The 18,815-nt window shown below is 34.7% G+C and overlaps 1 protein-coding gene across 3 annotated transcripts in view; it reads right to left on the minus strand.

Moving 5' to 3' along the window:
* LOC127972626 (cell adhesion molecule 1-like) overlaps positions 1–17,940 on the minus strand; it is a 184,359-nt gene extending 166,419 nt beyond the window's left edge. For 2 of the 3 annotated variants that reach the window (XM_052576272.1, XM_052576274.1), the window contains exon 1: positions 17,797–17,940. In XM_052576272.1, the coding sequence (XP_052432232.1) occupies positions 17,797–17,872 (76 nt within the window). In that variant the 5' untranslated portion in view covers positions 17,873–17,940. The remainder of the gene's footprint in view (positions 1–17,796) is intronic. The other variant, XM_052576273.1, reaches the window with a different exon arrangement.
* Between the last annotated feature and the right edge of the window lie 875 nt (positions 17,941–18,815).

The following is an 18,815-nucleotide window of genomic DNA, read 5'->3' on the forward strand; positions in this document are numbered from 1 at the left end:
AAAAATCTTACCCCAAACTTTAGAATGTTACTTTATATTAAAGCTGTTTTATCGACAAAAGCTATTTAAATATCAGAAAGATTAAAATGGCACTTAATTAAAATGCAATCCAATCAGACTATGACAAAAAAACAAAAAAAACTAAAACAAAAACATAATTTAGTTTAGTGGGGGGAAAAAATGCATAAACAAATAAAACTGAAAGCCATGGATGAAAGCCACTGGTTCCTGTGGTGTTCAGTGCTGCGATTTTAATTAAGAAGTGTCGAGTCACATTAGATATGATGATCTCCAAAAGATACATACAGTTGTGTATTTGATAAATGTGTCATTCCTCTTCACACAAACCCAACGTAAAGTTTTCATGCACAGCATCCTTCTTTTAAGGCTGATGCTGAAAATATTTCGCCCTTAGAAACAGGAACAACAACTCCAAAAATACTTCCAAATGGGTGGTTTTCTCGCTGAGTTCCCTTGCTACCACAAAGGCTGCCAGTGAAAAGGTTGAGGAGCCATCTGTCAGCATTTGTGGTCTGCTGTAGCAATCTGCTTTGGTCTTGCAGAGACTGCCTCCTATCCGGTTACAGAGCGGGTCGCCACCACGAGCGCAGACCGCTGAGGCTCACACCTCTGCTACTGGGAGGACTAATAACAGGCTGGATCACATCTGTTTACCAGCGCTGAACTCCATGGGGGCTTTTCTAGATTTAGGCTGTTTAGTTAAGACGGCAGCATCGCTTAATTAGTTTATTCATGTTAGACGGAAAGAGAAGAGAAGAGGTAATTAGGAAAATGTAACAGTGGCCAGTGAGGCTTGCGCGTTCCTGGATTTATTTTCTTTTTTTTTTTTTTTACTTCACATGGATTGACAGCTGTTTGATCTGCACAGAAATGACCATCATGCATCCCTCAATCAAAATGTATTTTCAAGTGCTCCTGCAGTGTATTGATATGGTAGAGTGAGGGCTTGATGCTTCTATTCTTTCTGTTTCATTTTCTGTGGAATACACTAATATTTCTTTAAATCCGAAGATGCATCAAGCTTCATAATAGCGATTTATTGCAGCGAGCCATAAAAAAAGGCCAAAATATCTGAGAAAATATATTTTAAATGTACATGCAAAATATTTACAACATTTTATTGTCCAATTGTGTCTATTATACATTTGTTGTCTAAATTTTACTTACATTTTGCAGTATCTACAAAATGTTAACCATTTGAACAAAATAAGAGGGATCACACTAAATGCATGTTATTTTTTATTTAGTACTGATCTTAATAAGATATTATTATATCACATAAAAGACATATAGTCCACAAGAGAAAATAAGAGTTACATTTATACAAATAACCCCATCAAAAGTTTGCATACACATGATTCTTAATACTGAGTTGTTACCTGTTTTTGTTTTGTTTTGTGATAGCTGTTCATGAGTCCCTGGTTTGTCCTGAACAGTTTAACTGTTTGACTGCTGTTCAGAAAAATCCTTCAGGTACAACAAATTCTTTCCAGCATGTTTTCCAGCATTATTATATATATTTGCGTCCAACAATGACTGTGTGATTTTTGAAATCCATGTTTCACACTGAGGACAACTGGGGACTTACATGCAACTAACACTCTAATGCAACTAACTACAAGCAACTAAAACAATGCATTAAGAACTAGGGGTGTAAACTTTAGAACAAAATTACGATATGTAAATGTATCTTATTTTGCCTAAATATCTTTTATTTATTTTTATTTGTTTTATTTAGTGCTTCCCTTCAGAATCAGAAGACATATTTCTTCAAATGCATTCTGTGTCCTTCTGGAGCATCAGTGAGCTCTTGAACTTTTTGTAACAGCTGTCCCTCAGTTGTCCCTCAGTTGTCCTCAGTGTAAAAAGATGGATTTCAAACATACAGTCATAGTTGGAAAAGGGTATGTATAGGCATATATGTACATATAATCTCACCTATTGTGTTGAAAAAAAAGAAAATCTATCCTAAACTTTGACTTCTTTCAGTGGTTCCTGCAGCATTTCTCCTCCACCCCATAATTTCCGTTTGTGTTTGTGTTTTTTTTTTTTTTCATAGTAAGATCCTGAGGGGACCATTTGTTCAGAGTTTCAAGCTCAGGCACTGTCTATTGCGGACAGAAAGCCAAATATGTGGGAGTTTCTTCAACTTCGGGCACTTTTATGTCCCAGGGGTGGTTTTTTATTAAAACAACCAGATTTCAGCTACTTTCATTTTGTTATATGTCTCAGAAACATTTTTCCATGTCTACATCAAGATTTTCAATCTTAAAATATATGACAATTGGAAACAAATCAAATCTAAAGTGAAATAAACATTGCACACATTTGTCAAAAGTTGTACTTGTTGACCAAAGCAAAAGTAGTGCCAGTCAAGAGCTCCATTTCATGGCGTTTTACATTTTGCCGCTGCCAAACATTTGCAGTTTTGTGAAGGGGAAAAGAAATCGATTAATTGTGTTCATTCAAAATAGATAAAATGAACATCTGACCACAGGAAGACCATTAGGAGCCTGAGGTCTTTATGAGGGCTGGCATGTGCTGTGTAGACATTTCCCTCGACCCACAGTTTAAACAGGCAGCCAATGTTAGTAAAATGAAATACTCAAGGAAGACATAAGTCTCATTAAGGCTCATAAAGGACATCCCTAATAAGATCCTTGGTCTGACATTAAGGAGCTCTCTAGTGATGGCTGATTAATTGCAGGTGCATATGAAAGCTTTGGAGAGAGCTTAGGTTCTGTGGACGTAATTTATCCTTCTATGTCCTTGCAGATAGGAAAATATCAGGCAGAGCTATGGTGGGTTTACCTGGGAGATGCACTCACACCTTAAAGGACAGCTCCATTGTTTTAGCTCATAATGGACTCTTTCCACGAAAAGAAGTCAGGTTGGGGCACGGGCTTTATTTGAGAATCCATAAAGCCAAGAGTCAAACAATCTTTAAGCGGCAGAGGGATGCTTGAACAACAAAGCCCTGTAAAATAAGATGTTTGTGAAAAATATGTACATCCCACTAGTGAATATTTTACACAGCCCTCCAAGAATTCAGAGAAGAGCTTTACGCAGCTTCATGAATGATTCTGTTTCTTTGAAACACAAGCAAACATGGCAGGGTAAAGAAAGCTAAAAACACTGTGAGAAAAAAAAAGAAAGTTTAAAAACATATTCATTATGAGCCACCCAGGATTTTTGAATGTGATTTTAGCTGTTTTTATCTGTCTTTTTGTGCCCACGAGCTGTCGGAGAAACAACAGGCTAAAGACACAGGGGTCACAGAGAAAGTCTGGCGTGGAATAATTTGCGAGGGACCCATAAGAGTTGTCCAGAAAAGGTCGACCTGAAAAAACAAAGCACGCATGAAAGGAGAGATCAGCCACTCGGGCATCATTATGCCGTACCGTTAACCTACTGTCCCGTCCCTTCAAATGAACACAGAACATTACAACAATAAGCATCTCATTTGTATCACTGAGAAATATAGGGAAAGTGGGGTAAGATGTGTCGCCCCTTGATTTAGCAAAGTTATAAGCAGATTTTACACTAAAAACATGGCAGGTAAAAGCTACACAAATGTATTTAGGTGTAAATGTATACAGTACGCCTATATATATATATATATATATATATATATATATATATATAGATAGATATAGATGGTGCAGGTTCATGATGACATGAACCTGCACCATCTATTTTCTATTTTAAAATATAATTTATTCCTGTGATGGGAAAGTTGTGCTGCTTAATATTTTATATGAATATAGTTTAACATAATAATAATAATAATAATAATAATAATAATAATAATAATAATAATAATAATAATTACATATTTTTAAATAAAAAATATCTTCACAATCACCACTTTTGGGAATGTTACTTTAAAAAATAATTAGTTATAGTTACTCACTACTTGATGAAAAAAGTTAATAACTGAATTACTCTATAATAAAAGTAACTCGTTACTAGGGAAAGTAACTGCTTGCGTTACTGTAAAAAAAAAAAAAGTTGCTATATGTCAAATATATTTTTTTTTTTTTAGCAGTTTTCACAAGTCATGAGTAGAACAGACAGGTGTTCGTACATAACTTTCAATATTTATTGCACGTCAACAGACAGCAAGAGTTTTATCCTGCACTTCCAAGTATTATCTTTTTTTAAGAAAAGTGTTTTTGCCCACTAGCTTTGTAGATGCGTGTGTCACATATTACATGCACGTTCTTGCCTTTGACCACAATGAATTTGAATCAGTGCTAATATCTCCACCTTGAAAATACAAACCTTTCATCGAATTGCTCCTGACTCGCCATCTCTGCTGCTGCGGCTGCGAATCTCGTGTGCGTGCGTGTTTGACACCACTGGCGTAAAAACACTGGCTCTAATTGGCTACCATGACACACATGACTCTACCTTAGCCAATCATAATCGCTAATCTCATTATTAACCCACCTCCTCAATCGCTGTGTGAGCCAGGGGTGCGTTCGGATTACAAAATTTATTAAATCAATGCATAGTAACGCACCGCATTTGACGTCCAGTAATGTTAATGGTGTTATAACGACGGGAAAAGTAATTAGTTAGATTATCCCTTTACTGAAAAAATAACGTCGTTACCTAACGCCGTTATTTTAAACGGCGTTGTCCCAAACACTGACAATCACTTTAACTCAAAAGTTGCTTAAAAAATATATATCAACAAAAATGTTTTCATGTTTGAATGATAGCTCATATATATGGAATGCTCATACATTACCCAAAAGTGTTCCTTGACATGACATCACATTCCCCTACGTTCCAAATTTGTGGCTATTTGTTTAACCACTAGTTTCTCCCTGCCTGGAGGACAAGTTAAGCAAAAATTGGCTTACCCCACAGCTTACCACAGCCTCCCCGACTTAGCAGACTCAAAGTCACCATGAGGGGCCTAGGTGTGATGTATACATTATACGTCATGTGAACCAACCAGCGGGACTGATAATGATTTAAAAGGCTCAGGGAGACAAGCCCCTCTAAAAGGGTTGTGACAGCCCGCCGGCAAGCGGCTCGTTTCTGACAGGATGTTTACATCATAGAGCAATACATCCTGATGTCACCTTCAAATAGGCCGTGCTTGACTGAAAGCCTGATTGGTCCCATAAATTCTGGCTCTAATTACATCTGCGAAAGAACACGAGCCCTCTCGCAAGCCTTTTCGGACAACTATTAAAAGAAACAATGAATGGTGCCGTCACACCACTTTGCATACGGTGACAAGCTGATATGTCACTGTGATGGCTTAATGCACCATAATTAGACCACTGTAAAACTCTGATAGCACCCGAACGGCGACGCACGAAACGATCAAAAGGACACAGATGTTTCGCTCGGAGAGACTGAATTGATGTCAGTTAAGAGAGATAATGAATAATGGAAGGTGACTGACTCGCACAAGACAAATAGCAGGAGACAAAAACAAACATACATTGTGTCTGCAGCTGATGTCCCCCTGTGTCTCTGGAACCATCACGCATAATTATACATAATCACTGAACAAGGAATACCTTGCACCACAGAAATCCCACGCCACCTAAAACATGTCATTCATCATAATAATAGCTATACTAACTAACCAATTTAGGCCGATAAAGAACGAGCCAAAGGTCCAGCGTGTGCATTAAACTTTAAGTGGAAGATTTTGTGATTTGTGCAAGCCAATGTAGAGACTCCTGATAATGAATAAATCATATCACACTGATGACAATTGCAGTAACGTTTTTATATCAAACGGAATGCCGCTTATTACGTTGGTTTAATTGCAAAAAATAAATAAATAAATGTAAAAAAAAAAAAAAAAAAACTGACTGCTACTGATTTAAGACATTGTCTTTATAGTAAATAAAATAAAATAGTTGTATTCAAGGAGTACAAAATAAATCAAATAACTTGTTCGACCATCAATAAACAAATATGCTTAAACTGTGACGGCTGGTAAATCTCATCCAATTATTTAATTACCAGTTATTGGATGACCATGTACAGTATGTTGAACTTTAATTATCTAACTCTTCAAGGTCAGACAGTTGCAATTGAGGAGCTGTTGAAAAATACACATTTAAACTAACTTAACACCCCGGTGACACTGGAAATAAGAGGATTTACTTACTATCAAGCGATGATCAAAAGATACATATGAACAAAACTTAATTAACTAATTCACAAAATTAATCAAATAAAATCATTCAGTTTGTAAAACCTTCTATGCAGACTTCCAGTGCGTCTTATATAACCTTCCCTTTTTTTCCGACAACAGTTTTTCTGTCTGTGCCACACAACTGATAAAATGTGAGGGGCTGAATGAGGTTTTACAAATAATCCAACTTCCATGGCAGCAAACCAATTACTGAGGCTAAGATAACCTCTTCCCTGTCAGGAGAAATTAACCATTGTTTCACAAAGGCCAGTCAGCGCCTTTTGAGCGTCTGCGTCACACTTGTTGCCTAATGTAACGTTAAAGTGGCATGAATCATTTGCAGTTCTCAATGCAACACACTTAGTTATGACTTATTTGGAATGAAATGCCAAATGGATAAATGTTGTCCCTCACTTCCAAAGAATCCTTCATGAAGCTTTCCCTTTAATGTAGTTTTACTGCTTTATCCACCTCAAGCATCGTCTCCAGTGGGTTTCTATCCCAACACAGACCTTTATGCCTTCAGCAAATATTTATGTATCATTAAGCAACATCAACAATTCATATCATAGCACTCTTTGCTTAATTAAAATTAATTAGGGGGAAAAAACCCTGCTTCTACAAGCTTCTGTGTTTCATATGTTAGAAATAATTGATGACAGACTTCTAAATTATTGAAAATGTACTTCTCACTCAAAATGGTAATGCATAACAGTCCAGAGACAATTATTCCACCACAGTTCCCATAAATATATATTTAAATATAAAGACTTTCAGGTTTGTAGAAGTACTGTCATATTCCACAAATTAAGTATCTAGCTCAGAAACAGCCTCAGATAATCTTACTCCTACCAAACAGCTGAAATCTTCATGCTTTATTAATAACATTTTTAAATTAATAATAATTGTATGTATTCGAGAAATGTAAACCATTTAATGTCAGTTTTTTGAAATACATTATATTATATTATATTATATTATATTATATTATATTATATTATATTATATTATATTATATTATATTATATTGTATTATATTATATTATATTATATTATATTATATTATATTATATTATATATTTTTCTCAGAAAATTCCACACACATACATATACACTGCTGTTAATTTATTTTGAAAGTATCTCAAGTTCAAGGTTTAAGGCTTAGTTTATTTAATCAAAAATGCAGTAAAAGCTGCAATATTGTGAAATATTATTACAATTCAAAATAACAGTTTTCTACCTTAATATACTTCAAAATATAATCTATTCCTGTAGTGGCAAAGCTGAATTCTCATCAGCTATTACTCCAGTCTTCAGTGTCACATGACCTTTTAGAAATCCGTCTAATATGCTCATTTATTAAACAGAAGCTCTTGTGCTGCTTAACATTTATTTGAAACCTGTGATTCTTTGATGAATAAAAGGTTAAACAGAAATCTTTTGTAACAATGTGAGTCTTCGCTGTCACTTTTTATCAATTTAACATATCCTTGATGAATAAAAAAGAAAAGAAAAAAGCAGTGTATATTGTTATAAAAGATTTATATTGTGTATGAATTCTGCACTATAAATGCACTGCAATGTGTCCAGCTCTTTGGAATAGCCATGCATTGACAGAAAATTCCTCACATGCTAAAATTACTAACATGCTATCAAATCACAATCAGGAATTCAACAGAGCCTCTATATAATTATATAAAGGTGTATGCTACAACAACAAAAAATACACAATCCAGAAAACCTCCTTTCACAAGCCCGCTTAGTGGATTCTGTATCTGAGATGTTCTAAGGATTGCACTCTCCTGGACTGAGATATCAAGTTTTTCCTGGTTTCTGTCAAAACCATTTTCCAGCACAGCACCAAGAGCCCATATCAGCAATGGATCTACTTGGACCATGGCTTGTCACCTTCTTTCTAGCTTCTCCTTTAGTTCCTGATGTTTCTCAAGCTTGTCATCCAGTTACATATCTATCACTGCAGCTCCACATTTATGACACCTATATGTAAACAGCAGATGGGGAAGCTTTTCTGAAACTGATACTTATAAACCTACAATCGAATCAAAATTCAAAGCATTTCAACTACAGTCAATCTAAGCTACAAGCCACTAAGAAAATGTTGCACAAAGATGACTACATTTGAAAGCCAAACCACAAATTAACTCAAATTGTGCCGTTGCTGAAAACCTACATTTCTGTATAACATCCCTGTCCTTGTATAACACAAATGCCTCACACAAATCAATGGCCTTGTTACGCTAAAATCAAATGGAGCTATTGTGTGAAGTGATCACAGCTCCAGATGATTAACGAACTTGTCAGCTGATGTGTAGAGGAGAGGAGAGGGATCACATTCTTATTGTACAGATGTAAACGACTATAAATACAAAAAAAGTGATTTTTGAGCCAAAGCCAACACACGATGGTTCGGATCCTGATATGTATCTTCTTAACCCCGTCTGCATCTCTGAAACCATCACTGACTTTCATCACGAGGGAAAAATATAAATGTAAACTTGATTTATTTAAGTGACGCATCATATTTTTCATTATTTGTTATTATTATCATCATCATTAAAATAAGAGAAAGGCTTCACTGCTGTGATCAACAACAACGGTTTTAAACTAAAGAGGTGTATTCTGAGGATCATGTACACCAGGGAACAATAATACTAATAATAATAATAATTAAACATGAGAAAAAACTTTTGATCACAACAAAGCAATACTTTTTATAAAAAAATAATAAATAAAAAGGTACCTTTTTCAAGTTCACATCAGTGTTACTTTAGCATCACTGAGATATTACTATTGATTTTATTAATATATTGAATGCTTTTTAAATATTTTAGTTTTAATTAAAGTTTTAATATTTAGTATTTAATTTATGTATTTAGTATTTTTGTCACTTTTAGTATATATATATATATATAATACTGTTAATATATATATATATATATATATATATATATATATATATATATATATATATATATATATATATATATATATATATATATAATACTGTTAATATATAACTTATATAACTATAAACAATATATAACACTAATACTGTTTATAAAACAAATTATATATTTATAATATATATTATATATTTATAGTATAAAAACAATTGTGTGTATGTGTGTATATATATATATAATTATATTTCAGTTTATAATTATTTTATTGTTGTTTTAGATTTAGTTAACTATAATGACTCAGATTCACACTATGTTGTGGTAATAATTTTGCATATTATTATGCCTATAAAGGTGATGCTAATTAATTATTTTTAATTATTTTAATTTAGTTTAAGGGCATTTATGTATAATATACAATTTTGCTACTGCACTGAATAATTTATATAATGTAAAAATCTGGTTTATGAGGTGAAACCGTCTGAGAACCATTGATCTACAACACCTTCCAGGGCTTATTATCTGAATGGTTCTCTTGCATTAACCCGTCCCTGTGAAAAGAGCTAGAATATTGTTCAGGGACCTTCACAGAGACAAGCTACATCATGTTAACATCTGTTTAAATGGATGAAACAGGCTTTCACCTCATATATGAGATTTAATAGCTACTGCAAGCGCAAGGTTTCAGCTTTGCTCTTAATGCTTTGAGGTGACATTAATAGCATGTCGTTCCTAACAAACGCCTGTGCATCAGGCAAAGCTGATTGAAGGGAAAAAAAAAAACATCATGCATCTTGCTATTCTGAAGACCAATATGGAGATCCAATCTGACACATTTGATACTGTGCCTTTCCTCAATCAACCACAAAGGGGGCTTCATTACACAGACACCTTTCTCCCACTGGACCGGCGATCAATAGATGGCTGATTCGGCTGAATTAATATGATAGCTCGGGGTGCATTGTCCTGATTCAACAGTGACAAATGATAAATTAAAGTCCTATTGTACAACAGTAATTAAGATAGCGTGTCTCAATAGGATAAAGAAAGTGCAGAGCTTTTGAGCAAAATTAAACCTTTTAAAACCTTTGTTTTATGCACCACTGAGGCTTCTTGGCCAAAAAAAAAAAAAAAAAAAAGGAGCTTAGATTTTCAAAACAAAGACTTAAGTGTAGACACACGTCTACATCACATGTGTAAAATATATATATAAAAAAAATAACAATAAAAAAAGAAGATTATGGAGAAAAAAAAAAACCTGTGTAAAAATAAACAATGCTCTAGCAACCAGGGTTTTTATTGAGTAGCTAAAACTATTACAAACATTTTATTAACCAAAATAAAGCTGAAATAAAAAATATAAATATTAGATTATTAGATGAAAAACTGCCTTGGCAACTCCCTGAAAGAAAATTGTATAAATTTCAAAGCATTTCAAAGCAGCTTTAGATCTAATGCTTCTACATTCAAATTAAAGGTGATATTTTATCTAATACCTTGTTATCTGCTATCAAATATTTTGACGACTGTGTCAAAGTATTTTCAGTTTAAATAACGGCACTAAAATGACTAAATGGCAAAAAAAAAAAAAAAAAAAAAAAAAAACAGAAATAGTAAATAAAACCTAACAGTAATACACTTTAAACAAATAAATGCAATTACTAAAACAAAACTATTAAATAAAATATAACTATTAATTAAACGTTAATATAAAAAATATATTTTGTATTGCTTTTATTTTCAATTAATTATTTTTGTCTATTTTAATTTGCAGTAATTTCGTTATGAGTTTCTGTTATCAACATATTTGAATAAAATAAAATAAAACAGAATTGCCAAAATAATTCCTGAACACGCTCCAGTCTGCCATTGGTCACCAAACAGATAGCCCCGCCCTCAAATTCACACCATTGGTTGAGCCACTGTTGCTGTGCCATGATACATAAACAAACAAAGCCATGTTCTGAAAGCATCACAAAACCACGGTGCTGGAATTTATCAGGGGAGTGTGTGGGGGGGGGGGGGGGGGACTAACAACTGACTCACTTGTCATTGTGTATGTGTATTAAACAGTTGTATTTCGATTATAACACCCCAAAAAAATGACACGCATCACCATTAACAGCCCAAATCAATGTTGCTCATTTTCCAACAATGCTCCCAATTTAGCACAAGCGGATGCGAGCATGACTGTGCAGACAGATGTTCCTGTCCCAGAACCCCTTTTGCTCGAGGTGATGAGATCAACCACTGCGAGTATCCAGCGTCCTGACATTCTTAAGTATTTAGCAGCTCAATTGAATAGCACCTCCCCTCTGAGCCGCCATCTGTACGTTCTATTGATTGGTCACTCTCTCTTACTCAGACAGCTGGAGTCCCACTCTACGTCTCGACTGATCGATGGTGATGCGATCAGCAGTCGAGACCGCATTCACGATGTCACTGTGGTTTCTAACTAGCTCGCACTTCACCAGTTTAAATATTAAAAACCCTGAGACTGTGATCAATTTTGGCTTAAAGGGAAACGGAGGAAGAGAAGCTGCATTCTCTAGCATTGGTGAAAACGAAACAAAAATAGGGAGTGAGTAAATGCAGGGGTCTCTGGAGATGATGCTGAGACCTTATAGATTCCATCAGCAGCTCTGTTTGTAAGTGGGTCACATCTCGTTGAGCTTTGGGGGCATGTCACCATTCATACCTTTCTGAACATTTTTCACGACAACTCTCAAAGCATGGTGAGATGAAGTAGGTCATCCCGACAAACGTACTATATAAAAATATGTTTCAAGAGTCTATCGCAAACACAAGCTGTAAACAGACTCTAAACATGCCTATCGGCACATTAGGAAGAAACTGGAATCGGTTTTTATGAGTTTCTGGGAACAAGGAGTGCAAGGATGGAGCACAAATGATTTGTAGTGTTATTATTTGAGGTCAGCATGAATCACAACCTTTTTTGCTTCCATTATGTGACATTTTCCCCAAGGGAAAAAAGATACTCATTGAGAAAAAGAAAAGGGTACACTGATGTGATTTTATCCATTATGGATTGTAAACATAAGGTGGCCGAAAAGAAAGGGTTGGAAAGTTTCATGCTTGTGAAAAGTTGTTTCAGAGGACGAAAAGTGCTTAAAGAACTATGGCATATGATAAAGTATTCAAAAAAATTACTTAGTCCAACAGTTTGGACTAAGGCAAAGTTGACACTAGAATAGACATTTTCATAATTCTGTTTCACTGAAAATGCAAAAATGTTAGAGACATATGCTCTGTCACTGATATTCAAAAGTTTAAAATATTGTACATTTTAAAAAGTATTTTCACTTATTTGATTACCTTGTATGCACAAGTAAATGACGTGTGAAAAAATAAATCATTATAATAGGTAAACATGGTTTTGAAGATGTATTTTTATTGCATATTTGAAAAAAAAAATGCAAAAAAAAAAAAAAAAAACATGCTGCTGGGGTATAAAGTCCATAAATCAGTGCTCTCTGGATGTGGGATTTCTAAATTCATCAAAAAACTAATCACTCCAAGGCACTTAAAACTATAGCGAAAAAAATGAAAAAGCCTTTATTTATATGGCTTTACATTAAAAGCAATGACTTACATTTTAATGTGAAGCCACTATAATTTCAAGTGCCCTGGAGTGATACATTTTTTTTATTCATCACATATGAAATCACATATGAAGATAGTCAGAATTATGCCGAATTATGTTTTTATAAAAAGACGCTGCTGTTTTATTGTCCATAGAAATGTATATATATTTTTTATATTATTTACAATATTATTTGTTATGATTTATTTTATATTTTATTTAAATATGATCATATTTAAATAAAGTATGATAAAAAAAAAAAATATATATATATACATGTTATAACAACAACTGTATTATTATATAACAACAATTGTAACAAACTACAATATATAGTGGCCAATGGTTCAACGCGCCAAATGATTCCCAATTCGTTCAAAACGTGAATTAAGAAATTAAATGCTGCTGTGGGTTGCTCAGGGATCAACAGTTCTGATTTGTCTTTATATTTTGGTTGGCAAAATTGAGCAAAACAGACAACACTGTGTCTAAAATAACACAATAACTTCATATTGAACTGTTGTATGAGATGACCAGCCCTAATATATATATATATATATATATATATATATATATATATATATATATATATATATATATATATATATATATATATATATATATATATATTATCGTTTGTGTGTGTGTGTCCATGTGCTTGCATATAAAATAGTATATTTAATTAAAAAAGTATAAAATTCCGACAATAAAGACTTTGGAAACAAAACAATGACATTTGAAAGGTGGCATAATTCAAAATCCCTCCCAACATGACAAGCAGAGTTTAAAACCGGTCAATCGTGTCAGCAGTGTCGCAACGCTACAAAGGTTCCTGCCGCTCTTCAGAGGCTGGTAAACCAAGCAAGCGGTGCACTTTGCGCCCTGAAAAACAACATAATTAGATTTTTTTTTTCATGGTCAGTGCCAAAACAATTTTGCCAACTAGGACAGACAATGAGCTCGGTCCATGAAAGACGGGGCAGAATGAGAACAATGACAATATTTATCACAGAAGACAGAAACCCCCTCCCCTCATCATATTCCACTCTCATTACTCCAGCAGTGTCATGAATGAAGCATTCTCTCTCCACTGGGGCTTCCTTCAATCTGTTACCACTAATTGACTGTGTGCTGCTGCATAGCGCTCAACTGGTATCTGTCCTACAGAAGTGATAGTCTATCGGCTTCAAGCATCATTTTCCTCCCAGTCTAGCACCGACAAGAGGATACTTCAGCTATGATGTTTAGTAATACAGAGGTATAAACAGAAAACTAAGACAGGAGAGGTCTTCGTAGTGCTTCACATCAGCCCCTGTACTTGTGTGTTGACTCACTAGAGAGGCTTCTGTTGTGAAGTTACGTAAGTGGATGAGCAATATGTAATAACCCCAATGGAGTCAACTAACAGATTGCGGACTCATATTCAAATATGGTCGGTCTATTTGCTGAAATACACAAACACAAAATGAAGCAGAATTGTTGAGCTTTCAAAATTATATAACTTTAAAGCCTGCTTTGAACTTCATCTCAAAAAGACTCCTTTGATGCAAGATGCGGTTATTCTGATTCAAGTTCCTTAATGACATTGAAAAAAAAAAAAAAAAAATTTAAAAAAAAAACCTCATAATTGTACTGGGCAACATCACTTTCTCATGGCATATCATCATCATCTTCACTTCTATGCAAAGTTATCTCACTTTTCCATCTTGGCAATTTTAGCATCTGGTAGGAGCATAATGTAGTGCTGTGCATTATTTAGCAATCAGCACAAGGCTTATTAAGCAGGGATAATGTAAATCTAATGAGCTATAAATTCTTCGCTTTAAATAGAAAAGAAAATTATTTCAACAAACGATTTTAGAAAATTAATGCACCAAGGGAAAAACGCTTTAATTCACTGCCGATCAACAGTTTTCTGGAATGCAGGAGAAACAAATACGTGACAATCTCCGCAGAAGACTGCAGAAATTTCCCATCAAATGACTTTCAATGCAGCTCCTCTGTCATATATGAGCAAGTGTCATATATGAGCATTAGTCTTTTCTCTGCGGGTATGTTTCACAAGGTTTCTCGTTTGATTTTAGAGGGGTTTAAATTAGCGCTGATTGTTGTGGGGAGTGTCAGACCATTCATCTTCCATAGCATTCATCACGGGGCATCGTGAATTATGCAAAAGCTGCAGTGTGTTTCTAATATTTACAACTCGAGCTCCTCGCACTGATGGAAACTCTACCTGTGAGTCACGCAGACCGAAAATTACCCTTGACATGAAGCAATTTACATGAATATCCCATCTCATTACAAAAGTATTGTTTGCCAGTGAGAATTGTCCCATATCAGAATTGTTATTATCTCTATTATTTCTTCTAAGAGAATATATATTCCCTCTCAAGCCAATGCAGTTCTCCTGTCAGCTTACGCTGTTAACTGCAGTCTGCCTGTTGAACAATGATGACTTGCTGCTTTCTAGAATTTATGTGTTGGGGAGATAATGTAGAGCGAGACCATGAGCTTTTTTCATCAAGATTAAAATATATATAAATATATATATTTTAAAGAAAATATATATGTAAAATAGTTGATGCTCGATAAACAGCTGCAAGTATTAACAAAAACATGCTGTTTAGATGATGATTTTAGCATGCTACAATGCATGGTAAATCATCTTCACCAAAGCATTTCATCTTTCAACTACCTGTAAGTATATACAGAATAGATGGATGAATGAGAAAAATCCAGTCAGAAAATAACATGTATTGCATTACACAATATTCTAGGTGGTTATATGAGGATTCAAGAGTACTTCCAGGAAGACAAGTGGCTTTGAAGTCTCCTAAAGGAAAACCTATATATACCTCTTGCCTCAGACAAAAGCATCATTCACACACAGAAAAGCCTCTGTTGTTAATACAGGCTGCGCCATCCACAAACGTCTATTACAAAGGAGGTTTTTAGCAGTGAATAAATAGGGTAACACACAAAATAATCACTCAAAATAAAATATAAAAATAAAATAAAAACACGGGACTATAAAGAATAACTCAATTCTATCAGAATACCAGAATCTCATTCCCAGAACACAGAATAAAAAGCCAATATCTTGCGGAAAACCTGTTGATGGATTGGAGGCAGGCAGATCTATTATGGCAAGCCATTTGAACCTTTATTCCTTTAAGTTAAATAGTGTATATTTTTGTTATTAGTATAGTATACTGGTGTAGAATAGTATTTTCCATTATTACTAGCAAGTAATTCAATAGTGACATTTTCTTTTTCAGTTTTTGCATTTCAACTTTTCCTGCTTCCTAATCTATTTAATAAACCTGGCATTGTGTATTATGAAAACTACTGGATTTTCGATGAATTGCTTTGTCCCCCCACCAAACAATCCCCCCCCCCCCCCCACCCCCATATATCACTAAGAATAAACGCATCTAATAAATGTAATGGAAATTTCACTAGTACTTGTTCCTTTGCCACTAATCACTTTCCAGGTAATGACTACTTGGACTACCAGTGGTTCAGATACAGCTCAACTTCATTTTCCACTACTATTTCCACTTCCAACCAACATTACAACTAACTATTCATTAGGCACTAATAATTCTTTTAGTTACCTTTCGCTATTCAAACATTATATCAATACTTTAGCTAGTATCTATTCTAGTTTTCCTAAAGTGTTTATTTCAGTAGTTAATATAATAATGATTGGACTATAAATTCTGACCTTGACAATTGGGATATATATTATTGTTTTGTGAATAGCTACTAATAAATGCTAGCCAATCTGGAATAGATGATAATAGCTTTTGGATAACTACTACTAATTTATGGTTAACTGCTTTTTGGATATACCAGAACTTTTGGATGTATACCGGTTATCTAAATAAGAAATAAGCACAAGTAAACAAGCCCGGAACAAGCACTTGTACCAACTAATCCTACTAGCCAGAAGTACTGTAAAAAGTTGATATCTGAACCACCCCAAAATTAACCTATGTTTTTATTATAGTAAAAGTTTAGTAATTATGGATTTTTGGCGCATTGATAATTATTTGAATAACCACAGTTCTGCTACAAATACCATGATTAAACTATGGTTAGTGTAGCAAAACCATTGTTAATTTGTGGTCACCATAGTTTAACTGTTGGTTTTGGTTCTGCTTTTTTTTTTTTTTTTTTTTTTTTTTTGTGGCTTCATTTGTAGTAAAACCATTGCTCATTTTTGTAAGGGCACTTAGGGTACAGATCCCGATATAACTCGATATGAAATCTATACTTGTCAGATCTGGGATGTCTAGTATCCAATAAATAGTTGTGCCACTAAAAGATTGCAGCTACAATTGTATTAACTGAAATAAATTCTAATAACAGTAGATTTTAGCTAGCAAAAAAACTATAAATGTTAAAACAGCTTGCCATTAACGATTCTCACAGCGTGCTCCAACACAGGAGCGTTTGCCATGTAAGCCAGGAAAACTACCAAAAATGAAGCTGAAAACAGTCTTTTTAAAAACACTAACACCACATTAAACCACTCGACAAAATGACAATGCCAGTATAAGATTTCAGAGAGAACTAAAGATGATCTGTATATGTTTAGAGACATATTAGACAAGTGCGCACAATGGCACTCCATAAAGTCAATGCAATTGTGCTGCTATTCTGCAATACGTGCGTTTTTTGTTCAAAATCTACGTTAAACATGTGCATTAAATACACATAAGGACTTTTTTCTATTCGTTTAACCGCTTTCAGATCACCAGCATGTAATACTGACTTCGGGTTGTGAGATACGGACTTGCGTCCCTCTCATCAGCAACACAAGGGTACCGTACTTTTCTCCAGCTAAACAACCAAAAACACCATCCAGAACAGTCAAACGTGCCGAAGAACTTCTCACGTCATAGCTTTTACCATGTAGACAGTTTGCAGATAAACTATGAGAGCTTCGAGAGAAGTGCATATACTGCGAGCGCACAGCATCACTGCCGCGCGCAAGTGTTACATATGTTGTTTCGCACCGCTCTCGCTTCGATACAAAACATAAGCTTTCATACATACTCCACTTATCTTACCTTTATGCAGAAACGTTGCGAAAATCACGTAGAAAAAGAGTGAAATAGAGTGAGTTCCGAGTCCCGAGATCGCCATGTTGAACACCTGCTTCAGACTGGCGGCGCTAAATCACCTAGAGACGCTCGCAGGATCATGAGATGCGGAGAATCGGGAGGGAGTAAATACGCGCGCGCGCACGCACGCAGACACCGACGAGCGCGAGCGCACAGTATGCAATTCTACTGCAAACATGTCGCCTGTCAATTACAGAAAGCGTCTTTTTCTTTCAAACTGCGCCAACTATTACTTTTATTGAATTGTCCCGTTATATTCTTTAGATTTACGTGAAGGTGTACAGTCGGTCACCAAAACAAAACAAACCCTAACAGGATTATCAGAACGCTAACATAAAGTTTTTAATAAACTTTTAATACATTTTTAATTATCTATCTATCTATCTATCTATCTATCTATCTATCTATCTATCTATCTATCTGTCTGTCTGTCTGTCTGTCTGTCTGTCTGTCTGTCTGTCTGTCTGTCTGTCTGTCTGTCTGTCTGTCTGTCTATCTATCTATCTATCTATCTATCTATCTATCTAAATATAAATCGATGTTGCTCATAACTCCAAGGTGAGTAAAACATTAATAAAAACAAACTGGCTTAGAATGGATGTACAATATTTAAAAAAATGTGCTTTCATTTGAACAAAATGAATACTCTGGGCGGTGTGTGTGTGTGTGTGTGTGTGTGTGTGTGTGTGTTTGTTTGTGAATTAAGCCTTTCTCTATCGGATCACAGTTTTTCACACACAAACAGCGCCCCCTATGTTCATGAGCGAGGCAGAGCAGCCTCAACACAACACGAGATCAGATGTGATATTTTAAATGTTGTTCCATTAGCTCCTCACCATTATGGCACATTAAGACAAAAACATATTTGAAATAGAGATCCAGACACAAGAAACGTAGAAAGCTTTTAAAAGAAGAACAAAAACAAGCACATAAGTGACACAGCAAAATACAGCGATGTCATTGCA

This window comes from Carassius gibelio, chromosome B15 (genome assembly GCF_023724105.1).
Source record: "Carassius gibelio isolate Cgi1373 ecotype wild population from Czech Republic chromosome B15, carGib1.2-hapl.c, whole genome shotgun sequence".
Taxonomy (NCBI): Eukaryota; Metazoa; Chordata; class Actinopteri; order Cypriniformes; family Cyprinidae; genus Carassius; species Carassius gibelio.